The sequence below is a fragment of the Drosophila eugracilis genome, unplaced genomic scaffold (assembly GCF_018153835.1).
Source record: "Drosophila eugracilis isolate 14026-0451.02 unplaced genomic scaffold, ASM1815383v1 contig_1781, whole genome shotgun sequence".
NCBI classification, from domain to species: domain Eukaryota; kingdom Metazoa; phylum Arthropoda; class Insecta; order Diptera; family Drosophilidae; genus Drosophila; species Drosophila eugracilis.
In genome coordinates, this window is record NW_024572623.1 from 731,396 (window position 1) to 755,446 (window position 24,051).

The 24,051-nt window shown below is 42.4% G+C and overlaps 4 protein-coding genes across 5 annotated transcripts; all 4 read left to right on the top strand.

Moving 5' to 3' along the window:
• The first annotated feature begins 413 nt into the window (after positions 1 to 413).
• LOC108111266 (transmembrane protease serine 9-like) lies at positions 414 to 4,037 on the top strand. Its single transcript, XM_017220653.2, has 5 exons — positions 414 to 530; positions 831 to 1,080; positions 1,142 to 1,731; positions 3,011 to 3,260; positions 3,326 to 4,037. The coding sequence occupies exons 1-5, from the start codon at positions 470 to 472 to the stop codon at positions 3,912 to 3,914; spliced, it is 1,740 nt and encodes a 579-aa protein (XP_017076142.1). The 5' UTR covers positions 414 to 469; the 3' UTR covers positions 3,915 to 4,037.
• Positions 4,038 to 4,148: 111 nt separating this feature from the next.
• On the top strand, positions 4,149 to 7,514 carry LOC108111265 (serine protease 7-like). The gene is made up of 5 exons (XM_041817644.1): positions 4,149 to 4,295; positions 4,551 to 5,013; positions 5,083 to 5,666; positions 6,211 to 6,676; positions 6,730 to 7,514. The coding sequence occupies exons 1-5, from the start codon at positions 4,235 to 4,237 to the stop codon at positions 7,316 to 7,318; spliced, it is 2,163 nt and encodes a 720-aa protein (XP_041673578.1). The 5' UTR covers positions 4,149 to 4,234; the 3' UTR covers positions 7,319 to 7,514.
• Positions 7,515 to 8,214: 700 nt separating this feature from the next.
• Positions 8,215 to 10,101, top strand: LOC108111353 (phenoloxidase-activating factor 1). The gene is given in 5 exon segments (XM_017220786.2): positions 8,215 to 8,659; positions 8,661 to 8,808; positions 8,874 to 8,970; positions 9,030 to 9,328; positions 9,696 to 10,101. Coding segments are annotated over 5 exon segments (1,272 nt in total). The 5' UTR covers positions 8,215 to 8,293; the 3' UTR covers positions 10,058 to 10,101.
• A 2,799-nt stretch (positions 10,102 to 12,900) lies between these two features.
• Positions 12,901 to 13,412, top strand: LOC108111357. 2 transcript variants are annotated; one of them, XM_041817651.1, is made up of 4 exons: positions 12,901 to 12,994; positions 13,047 to 13,112; positions 13,162 to 13,197; positions 13,255 to 13,412. In XM_041817651.1, exons 1-4 carry the CDS (start codon positions 12,920 to 12,922, stop codon positions 13,408 to 13,410), a joined length of 333 nt encoding a protein of 110 aa, XP_041673585.1. In that variant the 5' UTR covers positions 12,901 to 12,919; the 3' UTR covers positions 13,411 to 13,412. The 2 variants fall into 2 exon arrangements, with proteins under 2 accessions (XP_041673585.1, XP_017076278.1); XM_017220789.2 differs by having other exon boundaries at positions 13,258 to 13,412.
• The last annotated feature ends 10,639 nt before the right edge of the window (positions 13,413 to 24,051 follow it).

The following is a 24,051-nucleotide window of genomic DNA, read 5'->3' on the forward strand; positions in this document are numbered from 1 at the left end:
AAAGAAAAGAGGCCAATAGAAATAACTCGAAAACTTAGACACAATCGGCTTAAATCATATTGTAGATTTTAAAATATATTTACTTTTATTCCTTATCTTATTTAGCTAATACTCAGAATTGTTGTATTTCTTTATTATCAACTAAAAATATAAATGCAAAAAAAAAAAGTTCAAATTAATAAGAATATTTTCATGTTTATTGCAAACATTAAACATTATTTTCTAGCTTTTATAGTTTGGAAAATTCCCAAGAATTCAAACCATACAACTTATGTACGTTCTGGCTATGTTGCTGAGAGGAAAGTAATTAAACATTTTTGATTCCTCTCAATGGCATTTATAATCTTTCCAAAGGAGAAACAAGAGAGCGCCGTCTCCGAAGCCAAATGGTATAAAAAGCTTCGACAATCTTAGAAAAGTATTCAGATTGTCGGGAAGTCTGAAACAGATCAAAAGTAAAAAATCTAAAATGAAAGTGATCGCCGCGGTTTTTCTTTGTGCTCTCATTTTTCGCGATTCGCTGACTCTGCGTAAGTCTTAAAATTTGGAAATTAAACTTATGAGACCTTGAACTCTAAGGAATAGTGGCTGTGAAAAGAGATTCTTGAAGTTTCTTAAATTAGTTATATTTTAGAATTTATAAATAAATCAAATGCTCAAATATTTATAAAAACTATCTCAACTCAACTCATGAGCTTTGAATTTCCTTTGTATTACAAAGATCATTGATTAAAATGTGTTAAATTGATAGAAAATGAAGTAAAAAATAAGTAAAAGTCTTCAGAAATATTTTATTTTTAAATATATAAACAAAATTCCTCTGCTTGTAGCTCCCTCAACGCATCTACCACCCGCCAACGAGATCCCAGGTGATACCATTTGCGGAAAAGACATAGCGATGTCCCAAGTAGTAGGAGGGAAGGAAGCACTCCGCACTGACTTCCCCTGGATGGTGTTGTTGGAGTTCCTCAAAGGAAAATATCTCGGTACACAATGTGCGGGATCGGTGATTACTAGCCAATATGTTGTAACAGCAGCACACTGTCTGGACGAAGACGATGAGGACAGTCCCGGGAAACTGTAAGAAATTGGTTGTTAAATATTTTACGATGTTTTGTAATAATTTTGTGTAAACTTGCAGTCAATCTGTGATATTGGGCGTACATAACAGGAGTTCCCTCATTGATTGTCAGGGAGAGGCATGCGAACCCGGCGTTATGAAGGTGGACGTCGAGGAGACGCTGATGCACCCGGGCTATGTCAACCGAAAAACCAATTACTCCGTGCACGATATTGCCCTGATACGTTTGGCAAAAAAGGTTCCTTATACACCTTACATTCATCCGGTTTGTCTACCCTCGCTCAAGAAAGTGCAAGGCTGGATTTCAGGTCACCTTTTCTTCGCAGCAGGATGGGGTCGGACTGGGTCAAGTTATATGAGTGAGACCAAGCGAAAAGTGGGGTTAAACTTTGTGGAAAAAGATAGATGTAGCCGCAAGTGGTTAGAAAAGGAACGCGTTAGGTTGATAGAATCTCAAATATGTGCCGGCGGTAAGGAGGGAAATGACACCTGCCATGGGGATTCCGGGGGGCCTCTGATGACATTTCAAGAAGGAGTCTGGTTTCTGGAAGGTATAGTGTCCTTTGGCCACAAGTGCGCACAAAACGGTTGGTCTTCTATATATACGGACGTTAGTAAGTACGAAGACTGGATCAAGGAGAACATGAGGCCATAGAAAACGGTTATCATTTATTATTAATTATTCTAAAGAAATACTATTAATCTGGTAAACATATATGAAATTCTCTCAATAAAAATTTACCAAGCAGAACGAAATTTTCCAGAACCAATAAAATAGTTTTTTACTTGTAATCACATCTACAGAAAATAGTTGACAAAAGAAATGAGTTTACGAATGAAGAACAGGGAAGTGTACTTGGACCCTTCCTGTGTCCTGTCGGCCACCGGCAGCAATACTGATGACGTCTCCCCTGCGAAACTGCACCTGGCCACTTATGCTATCGACACCTGCACGCTAGCTTCCCACGCATCGCATTAAACTGCAACTAATGCAAACTTTTGAAGCCTACTTGGACGTACGCCATTCCAGTGTGGGGCACTGCCTCTAAGCATCAGCTTGGGTTGCTTAGAGTTATGCAATCACGTGCAGCTCCGCGAGCATTAGGGCATCCCTGGTGCGTTACAAACTGTGCTATCGAAACGTACTTTCGACTCTTATTCGTAGGTGACCAAATTAATCTGCACAGCAGTCGTTATGCTGACTGCATCCTGCACACCCAAACTCACTGGCGAGTGGCCTGACGGCTGAAGAAGCTACATCCCCCCGATCTGCCTAGCCGTAAGATCTCTTGATATGTGCTCACTTCGCTTTGTATATATACTGCATATTATAAACGAAAAGTAGAAACATAAACAATAATGTTCAAATTAATCAGATAGATAATTTTCTAGCTTATTCAAACATGTGTGGCAAACATTAAACATTATTTTTCAGCTTTTATAGTTTGGGAAATTTCTTAGAATTCAAACCATACACTTTATGCACGTTCTGGCTATGTTGCTGATAGGAAAGTAATTAAACATTTTTGATTCCTCTCAATGGCATTTATAATCTTTCCAAAGGAGAACCAAGAGAGCGCCCTCCCCGAAGCCAAATGGTATAAAAAGCTTCGATAATCTTAGAAAAGTATTCAGATTGTCGGGAAGTCTGAAACAGATCAAAAGTAAAAATGAAAGTGATCGCTGCTGCTTTTCTATGTGTTCTCATGTTTCGCGATTCCCTGACTCTGCGTATGTTTTAAAGTTCGGAAATTAAAGTTATAAGACCTTGATCTCTAAGGGATAGTGGGTGTGAAAGAGATTCTTGAAGAGTCTTTATTAATAAGTTACTTAGCAGTTTCTTTAAGCGAGGATGAGCTTTGAATTTTCTTTATCTTAAGAAATCGCTGATTGAAATGTGTTAAATAAACAAAATTCCTCTGCTTGTAGCTGTCTCAACGCCTCTACCACCTGCCAACGAGATCCCAGGTGATACCATTTGCGGAAGAGACATAGCGATGTCCCACGTCCTGGGAGGGAAGGAAGCACTTCGCACTGAGTTCCCCTGGATGGTGTTGTTGGAGTACCACAATGGAGATGATATTAATACACATTGTGCGGGATCGCTGATTAGTAACCAATATGTTATAACAGCAGCGCACTGTCTGGACGAAGAATCTAAGCGCAGTCCCGGAAATCTGTAAGAAATTGGTTGTTAAATATTATATTTTAGGTTGTTGTTAATAATTTTGTGTAAACTTGCAGTCGATCTGTGATATTGGGCGTACATAACAGGAGCTCCCCCATTGATTGTCAAGGAGGGAGATGCGAACCCGGCGTTATGAGGGTGGACATCGAGGAGACGCGGATGCACCCCGATTATGTCAACGGATCCGACAACTCCGTCCACGATATTGCCCTGATCCGTTTGGCAAATAAGGTTCCTTATACACCTTACATTCATCCTGTTTGTCTACCCTCGATCAAGAAGGTGAATGGCTGGGAATCAGGTCGGCTTTTCTTCGCAGCAGGATGGGGTCGGACTTCGTCAGGTTATATGAGTGAGACCAAGCAAAAAGTGGGGTTAAACTTTGTGGAAAAAGCTAGGTGCAGCCGCAGGTGGCTTCGAGATGGCGTTAACTTGACAGAAACTCAGATATGTGCCGGCGGTAAGGAGGGAAAGGACACCTGCCAAGGGGATTCCGGGGGACCACTGATGTCATTTCAAGAAGGAGTCTGGGTTCTGGGAGGTATAGTGTCCTTTGGTCATAAATGCGGTCAGAAGGGTTGGCCTTCTATCTATACGAACGTTATTATGTACGATGACTGGATCAAGGAGAACATGAGGCCATAGAAAATGGTTATTATATTTAATTATTATTCTAAATTATCACGAATATATAAAATTTTCTCAATATAAACGTGGCGAGAAAATCGGAATTTCCCAGAAACAATAAAATTGTGTTTCACTTGTAGATGTGAGCCCAGAAAGTAGCTATCGAAAGAGAAAAGTTTACGAATGAAAAGCAATGTTTGATTTTCGGGGGACAATCGGGAGCCGAACAGCTCATGATGCTGATGGTATAAAAAGATCGGCTACTTATTAAAAGATTTTCATTTTTCTACGGAGTCTGGAAGAGATAGATGTCGATGTGAAGAAAGTTCAAAGCAAAGATGAAAGTGATCGCTGCGGTCTTTCTGTGGATTATGATTAGCCATGAAGCTAGCGCCCAGTGTAAGTTTTGGTTTGAGAAAAAGTTCTTCTTACTCAGAAAAATGTGAAATAAGTGTCTAAAATATATTAAAATTTGGAATGTAATTAAATTTTTATACACCTAGAGATAAACGGGGATCATTTTTCTCAATATAAACTAGCAATATCTTAAAGAGGAAAGAAAAAAGTAACCTCATCTTGTAAATAAGCTTGTAACTTCTCTAAGTAAATCGGAATTTGTACTTCGTGTTTATAATAAAAAGTGTAACCCGACAGATAGGGGATGTCGAAATCCCAACCATCGAACTGGACAATGTATTGAAATCACTCAGTGCCCCACCTTGAACTCCCAATTGATGAAGAGGAGCTTAACCGATTCCGAGAGGCAGTTCATCAGAGCCTCACGATGTCCATCTGATCAGGGCAACCAGGTTTATTTTTGCTGTACTCAGGATAAAGGCTATTTAAGGATTCCTCCTGTCCCACCCCCGACAACCGCCTTTGCGTATGATCCGAATTTGGTTCCCGGTAAAAATATTTGTGGAGGTGATGTCGTGCAGACCCAAATCCTTGGGGGGGATGAAGCCCTCCGCACTGAGTTCCCCTGGATGGTGTTGTTGGAGTATCACAATGGAGATGATATTAATACACATTGTGCCGGATCGCTGATTAGTAACCAATATGTTATAACAGCAGCGCACTGTCTGGACGAAGAATCTAAGCGCAGTCCCGGAAATCTGTAAGAAATTGGTTGTTAAATATTATTTATATTTTAGGTTGTTGTTAATAACTTTGTTTAAACTTGCAGTCGATCTGTGATATTGGGCGTACATAACAGAAGTTCCCTTATTGATTGTCAGGGAGGGAGATGCGAACCCGGCGTTATGAGGGTGGACATCGAGGAGACGCGGATGCACCCCGATTATGTCAACGGATCCGACAACTCCGTCCACGATATTGCCCTGATCCGTTTAACAAAAAAGGTTTCCTATACACCTTACATTCGACCTGTTTGTCTACCCTCGACCAAGGGCGTGAAAGGCTGGCAATCAGGTCAGCTGTTCTACGCAGCAGGATGGGGTCGGACGTCGTCAGGTTATATGAGTGAGACCAAGCAAAAAGTGGAGTTAAACTTTGTGGAAAAAGCTAGGTGCAGCCGCAGGTGGCTTCGAGATGGCGTTAACTTGACAGAAACTCAGATATGTGCCGGCGGTAAGGAGGGAAAGGACACCTGCCAAGGGGATTCCGGGGGACCACTGATGTCATTTCAAGAAGGAGTCTGGGTTCTGGGAGGTATAGTGTCCTTTGGCCACAAATGCGGTCAGAAGGGTTGGCCTTCTATCTATACGAACGTTATTATGTACGATGACTGGATCAAGAAGAACATGAGGCCATAGGTAGACATAAAAGAAATTTTCTCAATAAAAGCGTTCCAAGCAGCACGAAATTTCCCAGAAACAATAAAATTGTTTTTCACTTGTAGATGTGAGCCCAGAAAATAGCCGTCGAAAGAGATAAGATAATGAAAAGCAATGTTTGATCTTCGGGGGACAATCGGTTGTCGAGCAGCTCACGATGCCGATGGTATAAAACAATCGGCTACTTATTAAAAGATTTTAATCTTTTTACGGAGTCTGGAAGAGATAGATGTCGGTGTGAAGAAAGTTCAAAGCAAAGATGAAAGTGATCGCTGCGGTCTTTCTGTGGATTATGATTAGCCATGAAGCTAGCGCCCAGTGTAAGTTTTGGTTTGAGAAAAAGTTCTTCTTTCTCGGAAAAATGTGACTTATATATCTAAAATTATCATAAAAAGGAAAGAAAAAGTAACATCATCTTGTGAATAAGCTTCTCTAGTAAAAACATACTGAGACTTTATTATTGTTGAAACTTGGCTGGAAAACCGATAAGAGTTCTTGTAAAATTTGTAACCCGACAGATAGGGGATGTCGAAATCCCAATTATCGAACTGGACAATGTATGGAAATCACCCAGTGCCCCGCCTTAAACTCCCAATTGATGAAGAGGAACTTAACCGATTCCGAGAGGCAGTTTCTCAAGGCCTCCCGCTGTCCATCTGATCAGAGCAACCAGGTTTTTGCATGCTGTACCCAGGATAAAGACTATTTAAGGATGCCTCCTGTCCCACCCCCGACAACCGCCTTTGCGTATGATCCGAATTTGGTTCCCGGTGACAATATTTGTGGAGGTGATGTCGTGCAGTCCCATATCCTGTCGGGCATAGAAGCTGTCCTTACTGAGTTCTCCTGGATGGCATTGTTGGAATACGTCTCGTTAGAGGGAAAGGAAATCAAAACGAACTGTGCTGGCTCGCTGATCAATCAGCAATATGTTTTAACAGCAGCCCATTGCGTGACGGGGAGGATGTTAGCCAATCGTACACTGTAAGAATTTGCTTATCCAATATCTTTATGGTTTTTTAGTTAGTTCCTTACAGAGTCTCTGTGAGATTGGGAGAACACGATACCAGAACACCGTTGGATTGTCGTCAAGGAATATGCTCATCGAACATTGTGCGAAGGGGGATCCAGGAGATACGCTGGCATCCGAACTACACTAATTTATCCATATCCTCCCCGCACGATATTGCCCTGGTCCGCCTGACGAGTAAGGTTTCCTACACGCCGTACATTCGACCTATTTGCCTGCCCTCGACTGTGGGCGTGGATGGCTGGGAAGTCGATCAGCTTTTTATTGTAGCAGGTTGGGGTTATACTCTGGAAGGCACAACCAGTCCCACCAAACAAAAAGCGGGGGTCAAACATGTGGACAACTCTTGGTGCCGTCGCCGATTTGCAGAAGTCAATGTTGACGTGGAAGAAACTCAGATATGTGCCGGCGGTGAGGAGGGAGTTGACAGCTGCACTGGTGATTCCGGGGGTCCACTAATGGCATTCCGTAGAGGCGTCTGGGTCCTGGGAGGCGTAGTGTCCTTTGGCCGCAATTGCGGACAGAACGGTTGGCCTGGAGTCTACACGAACGTTGCCAAGTACGATGACTGGATCAAGCGGAGCATGAGATCATGATCAAGAAGGTATTTCTGGGGGTTCTGTATATATATATTTGGTTATATGTAACAAAAAATACCATTATCAAAAGCCTCTTATCAGTATCTGTCTTTAAAATAATCTTCAATGAAATTAACCTCATGGCTGCATTCTGCGGTGTAGGAATTCTTTTTCTTGGGCTTAATCAATCTGTCATTAAATGAATTAAAACATTTTTGATAACATTGTTAAGTAATGCGTGTTCAGAGTGGATTTTGAACACCCAGAGCCACCCCAGCAAGGTGACTGACCGACCTGCTCCGAAAAACCTTTGGATTTCCCACCAGAATTCGACACCTCCAACAATCGCCGGGCAAAACGACATTGCCACCGCGTTTTAATTGGCGGCCTTTACGGCCACAGAAAACCACAAGAAAACTTCCGGTATTGGCAGGTGTTATGCTTTGTGCCGTGGACTTTGGCCAAAATGGCAAATGGCGGAGCTTTTGGCACTTCGCTGCCTCCTAAAAGTGGGCAATACATTTGTTCTTGGCTTAGAGCTTTGGCCAGGCCGAGAGGCAGTCTCTCACCTTCAACGAAAGTGAAACCAGCTGGCCAGCTGAGTGATGGTTATGCAATATGTATTATAACCGGACCATCCGGACGATCGCTGGACTTGCCGACTACTGCACTTTTGGACTCGTTTTTCGCCGCCTAAATGGGGCGGGGGCGGGCTCATTTGTTGACACCTGAGTTGGAGCTTTGGAGACTGAAGACTGAAGACTGTAGACTGGGGGTCGGCTCTTCGGCTCTTCCGACTTTTCGGGGTCTTCGGCTTCTCGCCTCGTCGTCGCCTTGTTTTTGTATTTCTTATTTTTTGGCACTCCGCTTATACAAACTGCGTTGCCATTCAGTTTCGGTTCGTAAGCCTTTGCCGCCGCTTCTTCTTGCCAACACGATCGCTCGTATTGGATTGTATCTGATTGATTCGAGATCACATAGATACTGTCACCCATGCTCGGTTCGGTTCTTCGACTATGGATATTCTTCGGCTGCTCCTGCCGCCTGCTTATCCTCGCTGAAGTCCTTCAGGAGTGCGACATTCCCAATGAAGCCAAAAGGGGCGTTTGCCTGGAGGTCAGCCGGTGCGGAGCGTATCTTCAAGTTCGAAATGCCACCAACTTGCCGGCGGAGAAGGTGAACTTCCTGAAGAAGGTGCAGTGCGAGGTGGAGCAGCAAGTCTCCGAGGCGGAGGGTGCCTACGAATCCTTGGTCTGCTGCCCGGCAAATGGCCAGGATTACCTTTATCCCGTGCTGCAGTTCTCAAAGTTCGAGTATCGCAGATTTCTGGATGTCACAGCCCGGTTTAAGCGAAAGAAACTTAAAGCGGCGGATTCAAACTGTGGAGCCCAGTTCGGGGTTTAACCTTCTGAACGAATGTGGCAAGCAGGTGACCAACCGAATTTATGGCGGAGAAATAGCCGAACTGGACGAGTATCCTTGGCTGGCCCTGCTTGTCTACAACTCAAGTGAGTTCGAGAACTAGTAAATACTTTTACTTAACTATAAAGAATATTTCCCGAATATTTTCCAGATGACTATGGTTGCAGTGGAGCCCTTATAGACGATCGTCACATTCTAACCGCAGCTCATTGCGTTCAAGGCGAGGGAGTTCGTGATCGAAGAGGATTGTAAGTCAAATTTAGGTTTATATCCTAGGAAAACTGTAAGAATTTTCCACTTCGATTAGAAAGCATGTGCGTTTGGGCGAATTCAATGTGAAAACCGAACCCGACTGCATCGAGGAACCCAACTATTTGAGCTGTGCAGACGCCGCCTTGGACATTGGCTACGAAAAGATCCATGTCCATCCGGAGTACAAGGAGTTTTCCAACTACAAATACAATGACATTGCCATTATACGGCTGAAGCATCCCGTGTCCTTTACCCACTTCGTCATGCCTATCTGTCTGCCTAATAAGTCCGAACCTCTGACTTTGGCCGAGGGTCAGATGTTCTCCGTTTCCGGATGGGGTCGCACGGATTTATGTGAGTACCTTACTGATTTGGGGATATATGGTCAGGGAACTGAAAAGTCAGCTTGGAGGGCTATATAGTTTCTTGATGGTTTATCTCAGTTCATGAGACATTGCTTTGTTTTTCTATGTTTTTATTTGTTTACAAAACAAAGCGGCTTGATTGAGGGAAACAGTTAAAAATAACATTAATGTTAAATAATCTTGTTTACACCTTCAATGGAAGTTTTAGTTAAATTCGAGACATGGGTTTTTCCTCTCTATTCGCTTAAATCAATCAATAGATATACTCGTGCCTAAGTTAGTTAAGTTCTGTAGCTGTGAGAAGGAGCAGAATCTAAACTCTTCTTAATAAATATCTAAATTGTCCTCCATTTCAGTCAACAAGTACTTCATCAACATCCACAGTCCCATAAAACTAAAGCTGCGCATTCCTTACGTCTCCAATGAGAACTGCACCAAGATCCTGGAGGGTTTCGGAGTGCGTTTGGGTCCCAAGCAAATCTGTGCTGGCGGAGAGTTCGCAAAGGACACGTGTGCTGGGGATTCCGGAGGACCTCTGATGTACTTCGATCGCCAGCACTCTCGGTGGGTGGCCTACGGCGTGGTCAGCTACGGATTCACGCAGTGCGGAATGGCCGGCAAGCCGGCTGTCTATACTAACGTGGCCGAGTACACGGATTGGATCGAAAGTGTTATTCAGCAGAAAAAGAGTCAACAGACGCAGGCCAAATTGCCTTGACGTCAGATTTGATATATTTTTTTATTCGGGAGGGGGAAGAACAATTGGCGCCTAATTGAGTTGGGCGGCGGCTGGGGGGCGGATCTATTTACCGCCGCCAGCATGTTTGTACATATTTTGCTAATTATCTAACAGCCATCAACTATTTGGCTAAGCGTGTGAGTGAATGAGTGCGGAATGTGAGTTCGCGCTAACAAAAGTCTGAAAAACATGTTTCTATTTAAATAAACTACTGAAATATTTACCCCTTCTGTTGCGATTAATTGAGGGAAAAGCTGCTCTCGAAGATTGCCGCTGACTCAGTCGGGAAATTGACTTGGCATGGTGTTACTTGATACCCCTGGAAAATGGTCGCCTTTATTGAAAACTCAAGAAAGTGTTCTTCGATCTGCCCTGTAAATCTTGAACTTCTGGCAATCAACGTTCCGATTTGGGAAAATATTTTGATTAAGAGTCGTAAAAAACTGATAAGCTTCTTGAAGGTCTACGACACTATAAGACTGAGAAGAAATCTCTTAATGATCTTTAATCTCAAATAATTCATTTGAGTTTTGTTGTTTAACTTGATTAGCGGAACTGATACCTTATCCAATTATTAGCTTTTTTTGTACCTCATCATGGTTTTTAAATAGTCTTTGCTTTACCATAAACCTACCATATATTTCTCTAAGTGCACTCACTGGCGCCTTATCTTTCCCGTCCGTTGTCTATCAGCTGTTCAGCCAAGCAACTGGCTGGTCAGACCCGCTGGTGCAGTGGTCTTCGGCTTGATGTCGTCATTGATTGCCACACTTTGCTTTCACCCGCCATTCGCGTGCACTCAAAACGTGGCTAAAAAAAAGAGGAAAAAAAAAAAAATGCTTAACTAGCCCAATGATGCAATGGCTGCCAAAAAGCAAGCCGAGTCCACAAGACGATCCATATCGGTGCCCAAATCGATGCCAGGCCATTCATCAGGCCTGCGCTGGATCCGAAAATAGCCAGAAGCCCAGAAAAGAGCCGCTCCATTGGCCATTTGTATGCGATGCGCAGGTGTTGTGGCCAAGTGCCAGTGGGCCACTGACCAAAATTGGCTAAAACCGAACGCCGAACGCCGCGAAACTGAAAGCCGAGTAAGCCGAATCCACCGAATACATCGAATTAACCGAAAATCGAGGGAAGACTACTCATCATCATGAGTGCGTCATGGAGTGAAAGTGAACTTGACTCTTCGACGGGCTGCATTTGATTTAATGCCCCCAGCCGGTGATTATGATGTCTCCATTAATATTCATGATGTTTATCAGCTGGCGACGACACCTGTTCCGAAAACCAGATCCAAGACTTTGAGGCGCCACCTTATAGTTGGCCCAGTCTCAGTTCCACTCCCACTCCCAGTCCCAATGATTGTGCACTTCATTATCGGCTTTTTGGCGATTTTTGTTTAACCTTGAACCACATATACACACACACAGATAGCCACTTGCAGATACAAACTCACACACGGACAAAATAGATACGGAATTGGCAAACATGAGTGACATTGAAAGGCAGGGCTTTTCGTGGAACGGTCAGCGAGAAACTGGGTGAAATGATAACCGGTTTCTGAACTGGAACTGAAGCTAAGTGAGAGATTCCCACTTAAGGCTAATTGTGTTTTAATAATGAGCAAATAAGTATATTTATGGTGGAATATAACACCTTTATATGAAGCAAAGTATCTACAATAATGAACAGCAATCCGACTTGCCAGAACCATAAGTTCAGTCGCGCTTTAGAGATACATCTCTTATCATTCAGACTAACACACAAAGCTTGAGTCATTTTTTGCGTTTTAAATTAGTTTCTCTCGCTAAAGTTTAGATCGCAATTAATATTTAGAAAAATTCATGAATTTATTTTAAATTTTCTAGACTACAAATCAAATTTGGACATCTGGTGAGCCGGCAATTGCCGTGTCAATCAAAACATCGACCAAATGGCGACCACAGGAGCATTGACTGGGCAACTGGGCGTAGTAATTGGGTTATGACCACGCCCACTGGGCAATTATAAAGTCAATTTGAGCTACTTTACCAGGGGTCCAGAGCTCTGCGGAAAATTACAAAAGCAGAGAGAGAGCAGAAAGCGGAAAAGTCTTCTAATCAATTTAGCAAAGGGCAACCCTCTGAAGTTTGATAATTGCATTGGGCTGCGCTTTGTGAGAAGTTTGTTTTCAAAAGTGGGAAATTAGAAGGCAAGCTGGAAAATTAGCCATATGGCGAAGGAAGAAGGGAAGGGTTTTCCAGGTAGAGCTCTGCTTTGTTTACCCCCCTCATAAGACTGGCAATTGCATTTCCATTTCCATTTTCATTGCCATTTCCATTTATCGGCAGCTGATACCCTCCTCGACTATAAAACTTTATCGACTTGTTAACTGAGCGGCGTATCAATAAATGCCAACGTGCGACACAGACGTTGACATGCCATTAAATGTCACTGCCAAGTGCGTCTCAGGACTCACATATCCTGGCTCTGGCTCTGAGTCCTTTGAATTTTTGCATGAGGACGAGGGTGCTCGAAGCGCCCCTCAGGACTGGGCAAGGGTAACTGCTAGCATTTGGGCCAAATTGTTGTATAAACTCAATGAAATTAAAATGCGAAAAAGCGGCAAATGGGAGTGAATATAAATAAATGGCATACGGATCGGTTTCATTAGTTAATGGATTGTCCGCAGAGAGTGGCAGTTTCTGCTTATCGGAAGAATAACAAGAATGGAGAACAGACTTAGTACTGCAATCTGAACTGCACTCTCTTTCTGAGATTATGCGTATATTTTATGAGCTCTAGCTGTGGCAGCTACTACTCTCAATCGCAATTTGCAACTCAATCAAATCGGTCAGAATGCCCAGCTGTCTGATGTTCTTCCTGTTCTACGGGTTTATGCTGATTGCTGGAAGGGAAATGGAGTCCAAAGAGGTTTGTTAATCAATTTCTGTTAGCTTAAATATATAAAACTATTTTAAACTAGGACAAGGCCAACTTTCACACAGATTTAATTGAAAGAAATTCACAGCAAACGGATCTTAAAGCTGAGGTAAATATGTGAAGAAATGTGAGAACAATGTTAGACTTCTTTTTTGCAGAATGAGAATGTCTCTTGTATCCATATTTTTGATGAGGTGATTGTTACTGTAAAATTTACTTAATAAGATTTAAAATAACTTTGTTTCCTTAAGCAGGCGGATCCTTCAACGAAAGTCCGTCTTAATAGATTGACTTTTGGTGGACGGAGAGTGACAGATCACTTGGGGAGAAGAGTTGGGACTAATTATCGAAGAAAGTCAAACAAAACAATAAGAAATAATACTCTTCGAGCTTTAATAAACAATTAAAAAGAACAGCAGTGTATGCTTCCTATTTCTACAAAGCGGTTTTGGACTCTTTTCTTATTGCTATTAGGTAGAGTCTGTATCATAGAGATTCCCACGAAAAGAACTTCGCCCTTCGCATCCCAAGAAGATGACTTGTAAGGGTATAAGGTCACTGTAAGTTGATAGACTATAAGAAAAACTTAATCCTAAACTTCTTTGTACTATTCTAAACTTTTTTTTTGTATAAAAGTTTTCGTGCTTTTACATCTGTGAAAGAAACAAATACCTTTAGCTGAGTTCTAAGATTATCAAAGAAGCATCTGACATAGCCGTGATATTGATAAAAATTCTTATAGAAGTTAATTACAGTACATAGTATATATAGCACACTATAGTTGTAGCTTATGCCAGTTAGTTTTTTACACTTCATACTTAATGTAGAGACTTAATATCCCCATAAGTATGCCACCTTAAAGAAAAGCTTTGTCAGAGACGCGACTGTACTAAGTTAAGCAACAATAAAGTCGCTCCTCGCACGTGGCCATTAAATTAAGAATAAATAAAATCTGAGTCCAGATTCCGAGATCCTTCACATGCCATCACCATAATCGCTCTGTAATGGGAAAACTGTCTCGCGATAATAATCATAATCATCATCATGCCTTTCCTTTTCAGAGTAATAATCGGGCACGTGAGTCGAGCAAATGATGACTTTCGCTCTTTGCGAAAATTATTATTCGGGAAATTTGCATAGACAAATGGCAACCCTCATGAAAATTGGGTTGTTGAAGCCGCGTTCAATATTTATTAAAAATTAGCAAAAAGCTGTTGGAAAATCATTACACAAACAGAAAGTAATTGCAAAATCAAGCAGACAACGTGCTGTCGCCCGACTTCCTTCCGGTTTTATAATTTTCTTTTTTCTTTTGGGGGAAATGGTTTGGGAGGGAAGGGAGGTGTTCTTGGTACCTTACCTGTATTTGCAAGGAAGAAAATTAATTCAAAAGGTGGGGAAGAGTTAAGGAAAATCAGCTTAGAATGTAGAAATTAAAGAAAATAAATCGAAATTCTTTGTTTTTCTTCGTTTTGAGCAAACTTGAAGAAAAGCTAAGGTTGTGGCACTTCTTATATAGAGCACTGGGTCATGTTGCGGGTCAGAGCCTCAGGGCACTTGCAGGTCAGCCAACAATAAAGGAATATTTAATTCCAATTACACAAAGGCCCATTTGCATAGGGAAAAGTGAAACTCAATTACAAGAATTTTGTAACTTTTTGCTCTAATTGAACTTTTCAGCCGCTGAGCAAACAAACCACCGCCCTGGGGACATTTTGTTTGGTGGGTGTGGCTGAACAAACAGCGACATATGTGAATGTCGGAAGGGGAGGTGGAAGGGGTGTTGGTTCTAACATCATGTTCGAGACTGTACGCTGAGATGACAAATTCGTGTCATTTGGCCAGGGAAATAAATAAATAAGGTGAGCAGCCATGTCACATATGAGGGTATGGGAAAACACTTGCAAGTTTCCCAAGGTTTCAAGAGGATTTTTCTCTAACATTCTTCGGGTTTTTCCCCCCTCCTGGAAGAGGTTGCAAAAGTTGAAGTTGCTCAACATGGACAGTTTTTGCACATTAGCACGCAGCACTCGAGATAATGCGGTGAATTCGGGAAAGGACCTCTTGAGCCTGTCAGCCAGACACTTAAAGGAACTCCCAGTCTCCCTTCCTTCGACAGATTTGGAAAGTCAAATACAATTTGATAGCCGGGTTTGGACAAAGCCAGAAAAGACCAGCTAACGAGGCTGGAGAAAGGTTAGAGAGCCGCAGGCGGGACTTCAGATACAAAACGTTTCAAATTGGACCACATGCGGACCTCAGCCAAATCCAAATCCGAATCCAACCCATCCCAGCCAGCCCGAAAACATTCGGGCAACCCACCAACTATGCAAATAACATTAATTGTTTCGCCAAACAAAGGAAATGCAAAACAATAATCATGAAATAGGGAAAATGGGTAAATGGGAAAACGAGAGGAAATGGAAACGATACAATTTGGATTTCGAATTGATGTTGGAAAATTATAATGCACATAACCCTAACTCCGGGCAGTCGCGCTAAGCGGAAGCGATTCGTTTAAATTTGATATGGGATATGGTATATGGCATGTGGTACACGGGGATATCGAAGGTACAGTCAGACAGTGCGAACCAACCCCATAAAGCGATTTCCATGGACTTACAGGGGTGGGAGACAGCAAGCGGGCGAATACATCAAACACCAACCCTGGCGCATTTTTGGGTTACGAGGTGAAAATCCCCTGCTCCGCAGACTCCTTCAAGATGCCCTTCGCGATTCAGCCACATATGCTAAGAATGCACTTGGAAAAATCTTTGGTTTTTTAGGATTTATTTTGGTTTGTTTTTTATACATTTTTAATATTAAGGTATGAGGTTTAAACTCCGAAAGGAAAGCAGGAAAAAACTTTATTTAACATTTATAGATTTTGATTTTCAGATTTTAGAAACTGAAACTTTAAACTTTCTTTGAGTGTCTGTTAAAGTTTTCTTTTAATCGCTCAGAGCGAATGGCGAACAATGAGAGCAACCTCTTGCCGCCGCCTTTTCCCGTTCCATCTCGTTTTCCATCTCCAGTGACTTTTCCCTCTTCACGGCCTTATTGTTGCTGTGCCTGTGTTACAGTCCAGCGATTTGCATATGAATGAACGTAATAAGGCAGGGCAAATTAAAAGTAAGCAGAGCACCCAACTCCATCTCCAACTCCTTCTCCTTCTCCTGATCCGAATCCAAATCCATTCCTTAACCTTACAAAAGAAGGCACATATGGAGTACCCGAAAGTGATGGTTGTTACTGGTAATGAAACATTCCACGAGTGCGGAATTAATAGGAATGATTTGTCTTTTGTTGTTGGTCGGGAGAAAGGTCGCGGGAAGGACTCTCTAAATTGCATTCAAATGTTAAATTGAGCGGAAGGAGGAGGACGATGAAGTTGAGACTTCGAGGGGAGGGAAGAACAATAAGGAGACGTTTGATAAACCAATCTATATGTAGGGTTTGGTATTTAGGGATCTTAAAGCTGTAAAAGTAATACAGTTTCAATATATTAAGACAGCAACAAGCTACTCAGGACTTTCCTTTATATAGAACCTTTCTAATCTATAGATTAATAAGATAGAAACTCTTCCAAGTCTCATTACCTAGTCAAATCCAATAATATACACTTTCCATTTCCATTAAGACACCCATTTAGTTGGACTAAATTAAGGTATCCCCTTAGGTCCGCAGTCCAAGCTCCCTAATTGCAATCCCAGTGAACTGCGACTAATCAAGTTCCATTTTCCACTCACGCCAATCCCTTGATTGACTCCAATTATCGGTTTGCTCCGTCAGATCCGAATGCCGAATGCCATATCACAAGTCCATGCACGAATGCTAAAGAAGGAAATTACTTAAATCGAAATTACGCCGCATTAGGCCAAGGAAGACCAAGGGTCCGGTTCTTTAGCCCTGGCACGACATCAACATTGAAATTTAATCAACTTGGTTTTTCCGGCCAACTACTCATCGATGGTGATTTTTTTTTTTTACTATGCTAAGAGCACAAATGATCCCGGCCAGCCCGAGTGACCAGCAAGGGAAAGACCCTTCTTGGCACGCATGGAGTTCATTGATTAACGATTTCCAGAGAGCAGAGTTTTCCCTCAAGGGAAAAGCCGGACACGCACACACATCACATAATCAAAAAATTAAAATCTCTTTATGTTTTTATGCGCGCTGATTGAATGGTTCTATTGTTGTTATTGCCGGACAGTTTGATGTGCCATTGATGGACTCAACTAATCGCTGGCCACCACCCCTCGGAAGCTAGGCATGAACCCCTCCTGGTCATCGCCAGTCGAGTGTAATGGATACGAGAAAAGGACTAGAAACATTATCCTTTTGGCCGCGGGCGCGCGGGAAAAGCGCTGGGAAAACCAGAAAAAAGAGGATGAGTCCGTTAACCGCGACCGGGGAAAATGGAAATTGTTGCTCCTTTGTGTGGCTTCACTTTCACATGTGGCAAGAACCATTTTCCCAGGTAGCATTTAATTAAGGCTCAGTGCCGCGAGCTTCCTGCTAATCTCTAATCAGGTTATTACCAGGACTTTCCAGCGCTTCCCTTTGAGGTTTGGTTCCCTTTTGATTCGCTAATTGGAAGTGAGCGTGTGTGTGTGTAGTGTGTGTGAGGAAAGGGGCGGGGGATTTCACACCTCATGTCCTCGAGAAGACAAGAGAGAGCTGGTCTGACAGGTTTGAGGTCCTTTGAAGTGGACCTGGAACAAAGAACCGCCTTAGTTTGTCAACTATTGTGCCGCTTTTTCATGGTGAACACTAAGAGAAAAGGAATCTTCTTTTGGAAGAGGACACATTTTTCCTTTCTAAGGACTTATCAATATCCCTTTCCATTTCTTCCAGTTTACGTTCTCTTCTAAACTCTACAACTTGAAATGGAAGTGACCCTGGACAGCTGCTGGAGGAGGGAAACTCCTCGAGAGTGTTTGGCCAAGAGTCTTAAAGTATCACTCGAGGAATCCAATAAGCCGCCCGGGGCCAAGACAATGGCGCACCAATAGCAAACCAATGACAATCATCGGAGCGATGATGGGCTAGATTTCAGCTAGAAATGAGGATGATGACTAAGCAAGGTCCACCCTCGGGGAAAGTCGTTACCCACCCCCTCTCAGCACTTTTCCTCGCTTTTATTGCAATTTGCGAAAATTTACTGGCAGAGAAAGTGAAAGGAGCAGCTACGATATTTGATTACGAAATGGCACGGGCCATGGCGAAACTATTCACGAGTCAATAATGATAAACATAAAGCCAGAGATTGTGAGGAGTGGAGAAGAAGTGCTGACATCTGATGCCAAGGACTTGCGCCCAAGGACCCCCAGTGGACCAGGCCAGGCATTAATTGCCGAAATTAAATTTATTTCCTTCATTAATACATGGATACACCAGGCGAGATGTCAAGTAATCAAGCGCATCCTGTGCCCGGAAGAGTAGAAAGTGGAGGGCAGTGCTGGCTACATTTGAATGACAGCCGAGGTTTGACATTTGCAGCATGTCATGTTGCTTATTAAAAGCATAAATAAGTATAAGTGGATAGTTGAATGACAGCGCTAAGGGAGGTTAGTCAGGGGCCAAATCCACCCTCGATAAATATAGTACAAGCAAAGGCTTGACCAGGGCGAAACCCTAGATGAAAACCAGGTATGGTTCTCGTTCTCATTCTCATAAAATTCCAATCAATTTGCAACAAAGAAAATGTCTCAAACTCTCCACATGAGATTTCACGGACTAGAATGCCGGACAATTTGGCCCGGACAATGGCCACAAATCACTGTGTGGAAATTGTACAAATCTCCGGGATATTTGTGCCGACAGATAAACAAGTTTTTCCAACGGCTTCCCCCTGGTTCCACTTTTCAACTGTTCGTGTCGTTAATCAATTAACTTTGAACCACTTTCCCAGAACCGGACACGCCCCCTCACTTTTGGCAACCCCCTCGGCCCACGCTTGACCACTTCAATATGTCAAACAAATCAAACACATAAATCCCCTCCTCGCTGGCAGTTAAAGCCAGACAAAAGATGTTGTCCGAGCAAATATTGAAAAGTGAAAAGTTTATATGCTGCCAATATGCGGCTGCTTGTGGCCCTTTCATTCTTGATTTATGTCGCAAATTTCTATAATTTATGGCCGCGTGTGAAGGGGAGGATTATCGAGTAAGGTAAGTCGAATATTTGATATCCATTACTGGCTGGCCACTAAGAAGTGATTTTTAAAGTAACTTTAAGATTGGTAAATATTACATTTCATTATGAGTTTTCTTTATGGAAAGTTTTTGAGTTCCCAAAAAAGTGGTTAGATTTCCAATACCCTAACCAGTATACCCTGTATACCCCTCATACTTACTGGTTATGGTTTTGATAGATTTCTTTGTGTTTTTCTTTCCACGGAAAATGGCAATGATTGAAAGTTGTAATTTGTTGAAGTCCTTTAAGTGTAGCCAGGCCTGGATTAATACCCCACCCTGGACATTTCTCGGGCAATTAAAAGGATACTCCCCCTGGAACCAACTTGATGAAGAAGCTAAGTTTGTGTAAGTCAACGGGATGGTTGACGATTGCATGGCTGATTAATCCGCATCCCAGTAATCAACTGGTTGCCCAGGGCCAAGATCCAATCTGTGGGCAGCTATGAAAGCCGTTTTGCGGTCACACACGTCCCATCTTCAGGACCCTTCTGTGGTTAGACCCCACATAATCCCAACCCGCTGACCAAGGCAGACTGACCCGTCTCCGGTGGCCAAAAACGGAAGAACATGAAAAGGGCGTTCTGGCGTTATGTAATCCGAAGACCTCGTTTCCATTTATTACTTACCCTTCCGTTTCCCCGGGAAACTCGGGCTGATTGAGCCTGAGTGATAGCAACAGTTGGCATGATTGAATGCTGCCCCCCTGTACCCAGTGCCCCCGGAGGATTTCCATTCGCTGACCAAATATATCATCGCCTTGGCAATGATGAATTCCCGTAAAATTAGCCCAGTAATTCCGAGTAATTAGTGGCAGTTCGCAGTTCACAGTCCTTGGGCATCAGTCACGGCACCTTAAAATTCCATCAGCTGAAAATGGTCACACAAATGGCCCATTTCCATACACTTGGCACTCTATAATAATGAAATTATGACTGCTTATGACCATCGAGAGACCCCTTTTCCAGCCAGTACCTCCCTAAACTCAGTACTTTCCCTTAGCTTTCATGCAGCTGTTGTCCTGATCCTGGAGCTGAGAATCCTTTGTCGGGTCAGACTTTAACCATTAGTCTGCCAGTTCGTCCGGACAACAAGGAATCCATTTCCGATATTGGGTGATAAAATTTTATGAATGTAATTTGCAGCGATTTGTTGCGTCGTCTCGAGCTGGTCCCTGGTCCTCCCAATATCCGAAGGGGTTGTCCTTGGTTGCCTGCGTGTGTCATTGCCAAATTGTTATTGACAACATGACGGGCGAGTCGTAAATACTTATCTAAATATATATCTATGAATGTAATGTGTAATGTGCCATCCATAGTCGGACGTTTGCATTTTCCCTAAATAATTGAAAGCATTTTCCCCAAGCCAGCGGTTTGGGTTGAAAGTTGTCGTTCGGAAAAAGTTTCTCTTAAGATTTCGACATTTCTTTCATGGCGAAAGTTCTGCAGATGCTTGAAAGATTAAACGCAAATTAGCCACAAGTTTAGTTTGAATTTCCAAACTGCTCACAAAAGAAGTACTTTTAGAGATGGAAAATGTATTTGAGTTACAAGATCTCAGGGCTTAAAGTTAACTCAGGATGCGCTTAATGTGAAAATCCACATAAAAACTGCAAAGTCTGTAAGTTTAAATCCAAAATCCCAAATCATGTGTGCCTTTCTCTCAATTAACATTGCTAATTTTCCCAATAATCGCGACTCCCTCTGCATGATAATATTTCATAATTATCTCCCAGCGGCTTGGTTTATCGCTGGGAAATTCCCGCCACGCCCACAAGTCATTGAGGATGATAAATGACGTCACCTCGAGTCGGCGATCTATTTAGCATAGAAAGCACATAAAATCATAAACAGGACACATAAATAACCACATTAAAAAACAAGAGGAAACGCTATAGTCGAGTGCCGCGACTATAAGATACCCGTTACTATTTTACAAAGTTTTAATATATTATTTTGCTAGTGGAAATTCACGAGGCGCCACCTATTGTCAGAGGAAGTATGTTGAGTATGCTTATAGTGACGTCACTGCCCATGTGAGGCCTTATAACTTAATTTCCTTATAAATAGCGAAATAATGTTCCGATTTGAAAAATCTTTGGTAAATCGATAGATATTAACAGAAATAAGTTACACAAGGTCAAACAAAGGCATTCATAATAATATTATAGACGCCACAGTTTTCCGCGGTTTGTGGGCGTCAGAGTAGGCGTGGCCGGATACAACTTCGTGGAAAGTTGCAAAGGCATCTCCTAAATACGTGTTTTTAAGAAAAATTTTGTAGCTCTTATAGCTTTTGAGATTTTTGCATTTTTGGTTTTTCGGGTTTTGTGGGCGCTACAGTGGGCGTGGCTTGATCGGAAAAAAACAATTCGCATTGGGAGCATTATAAAAACCTACATGCTTGATCCGAACTTTCTATCTCTTATAGTTACCGAGATATCAACTTTTCCAGAAAATACGAAAACCGTCTTTTGAGCCTTGTGGGCGTATGGGTGGGTGTGGCTGGATAGTAGAACCACTATAAGACGCGCTAGCATCTAAAGATTATACTTTCTGAATTTCAACTTTCTAGCTCAAATAGTTCCTGAGATGTCAGCAGTTTTAGTTTTTTGCGATTTTTGGGCGTTATAGTGGGCGTGGCAGGATGCTGTAATAAACTTGCGCTGTCCCGGGACCTCAAGAATCTTCATGGTTAATCTCAACTTTGTATCTGTTGTAGTTCCTGAGATCTCAGCGTTCATACGGACGGACGGACGGACGGACGGACGGACGGACGGACGGACGGACGGACGGACGGACGGACAGACGGACATGGCTCAATCGACTTCGCTATTGATCCTGATCAAGAATATATATACTTTATAGGGTCGCAAACGCTTCCTTCTATCTGTTACATACTTTTCAACGAATCTAGTATACCCTTTTACTCTACGAGTAACGGGTATAATCAAGAACAAAGGCCCGAGGAAAGGGAAAGCTGGAAAATTTTGAGAAAATAGTGAAAATGTGCAAATTAGACGCGGCCATGGAGAAGTTTTCATAGCTGGCGATGATTTTATGGGCCATTTTAAAACATTAAGTTCCGGCGGGATGAGTGCCACACCCCCAACATGTTGGATACACCGCCTCATCTGCACGCATGCGACCTGATTTATGAGCGAATATTCTTGATAAATGTGCAGGATTTGAAGGATTTCGCACAAATTACAATAGAGCAGAGAGAGAGCTGATGGACTGGGTGTCCTGAAGAAGTCCTCGTAGGTCCTTACATATGCGCATATAAAAATTCGCAATTTGATTTATTGGCTGACTTAGTGAGCGGGAAAATGCTGCGGCAGGGGTAGAGAACGTGCTTTTGCAGCTGAAATTGATTTACTTTGATTTCCAGATTTTGCATTTTAAACCGAGGGTTGCTGGTATTAGCCAGGCAAAGAACGAAAAAAAAGGGAACCAGGATCGATGTCAACTGGTGACGTCTTTTTGGCGCTTTTGTTTTGCTGTCGCTGCCAATTTATTTTCAATATCATACGGTGAGTGTGTGCAGAGCCCTAAGCAGCCATAATTCCCATTGCATTATGCGGCCCGAATGACAATAAACTCCACTCGAAGAGCACACGCGGCCTGCACGCAATTTTAAATGGATTTATTGATACGCTTCGGCAGCCACAACAACAAGTCGGGGAAAATGCGAAAACAGAACTGGAAAACACAGGGGGTTACAATGTTTGCAAACATGTTTTGGCAGCGGCTATTTTTCAATTGTCACCGAAAAGGACGACGGTTTGTCGAATTAACCCATCAGTAAGGTCGATTTCGCAGCCTGGGAAACTCGGCTTTCCACAGCTCACTTGATTACGCGCATCATTTGCGATTTTGATTTTAATGGCGGGACTGGTTTCTTTTCAGAAATTGAATTTTGATTAGTTTCCAACACGCGACAGGGTGTCCTTTGATTGATTTGCCCTATTTGTCAGCGGTGTCAGGCTGCGGTTGCATATTTTGTATCTTTATTTTCTTTTTAGATTTTTTTTGGTAAGCAATTTGTCTACTGCCAGGTTATGCAAATTGCGCGGTAATTGATATACTTTTTTTTACTGACTTTCCAATTTCTAAATTATTCCATTTTAGTGAAGTAAATTGCCCGAAATTGGTGGCGGAAAATTCCCATTTTCCCCCAGAGCTTTCCTCTTGAGAGGTAAATTGGGATAAATTCGTTTTTAATAGCCTAAGCATAATGAAGTTTTCTTTTGAGTTTTAATTAAATCTCCGGCTTTGAAGATCGAACTCGGGTAAGGGAAAATCAGCCAAATTTATGCAAAAGATTTTTCACTGAAAAACTCTCTTCAAGCCTTGGCAACTCCTTTCTGCTCTTACCACTAAATAAACACACTTGTGAATGTGTACTGAGGACGTTAACAAGGCAATCTAAGAACCCAAGACCCTCTTTTCATATGCATAGCTCATAAATGGACGAGCAGGGAAAATTTAATGGACCTCAACCTCAGCTTCGTGGCAATTCCAAAAAGGACACTCACAAAAGGCACCACAACAACAACAACAACAACAACAGCAATAAATAATAAATAATATTTCTTATAAATAATTGCTTCCCTTCCACTCAGATCCCCTGCCCACCCCTGGCACTTCAATATCCTACGACTGGCGCCCGACAACGAAAAATAAAAATATGTTAACTAATCACCGTAGGAAAGGATTTTTATGGGTTTTCATTTCCGCATATAATCGACTTATCCCAAGCATTTCAAGGGCCAGTCAAGGGGAAAAACCAAAAGCGGATATGTGGAACGTTGGGCCCTGCAATCTTCCACATTTCGAGGTGATATATGTC

Excerpts from the sequence above, each read along its gene's own strand:
- LOC108111266 (XM_017220653.2), top strand. The coding sequence starts at position 470 with ATGAAAGTGATCGCCGCGGTTTTTCTTTGTGCTCTCATTTTTCGCGAT. Across the intron at positions 1,081-1,141 it reads GAGGACAGTCCCGGGAAACT|TCAATCTGTGATATTGGGCG; the intron begins GTAAGAAATTGG and ends GTAAACTTGCAG. Across the intron at positions 1,732-3,010 it reads GATCAAGGAGAACATGAGGC|CTGTCTCAACGCCTCTACCA; the intron begins CATAGAAAACGG and ends CTCTGCTTGTAG.
- LOC108111357 (XM_041817651.1), top strand. The coding sequence starts at position 12,920 with ATGCCCAGCTGTCTGATGTTCTTCCTGTTCTACGGGTTTATGCTGATT. Across the intron at positions 12,995-13,046 it reads GGGAAATGGAGTCCAAAGAG|GACAAGGCCAACTTTCACAC; the intron begins GTTTGTTAATCA and ends ATTTTAAACTAG. Across the intron at positions 13,113-13,161 it reads AAACGGATCTTAAAGCTGAG|AATGAGAATGTCTCTTGTAT; the intron begins GTAAATATGTGA and ends TCTTTTTTGCAG.
- LOC108111265 (XM_041817644.1), top strand. The coding sequence starts at position 4,235 with ATGAAAGTGATCGCTGCGGTCTTTCTGTGGATTATGATTAGCCATGAA. Across the intron at positions 5,014-5,082 it reads AAGCGCAGTCCCGGAAATCT|TCGATCTGTGATATTGGGCG; the intron begins GTAAGAAATTGG and ends TTAAACTTGCAG. Across the intron at positions 5,667-6,210 it reads GATCAAGAAGAACATGAGGC|ATAGGGGATGTCGAAATCCC; the intron begins CATAGGTAGACA and ends GTAACCCGACAG.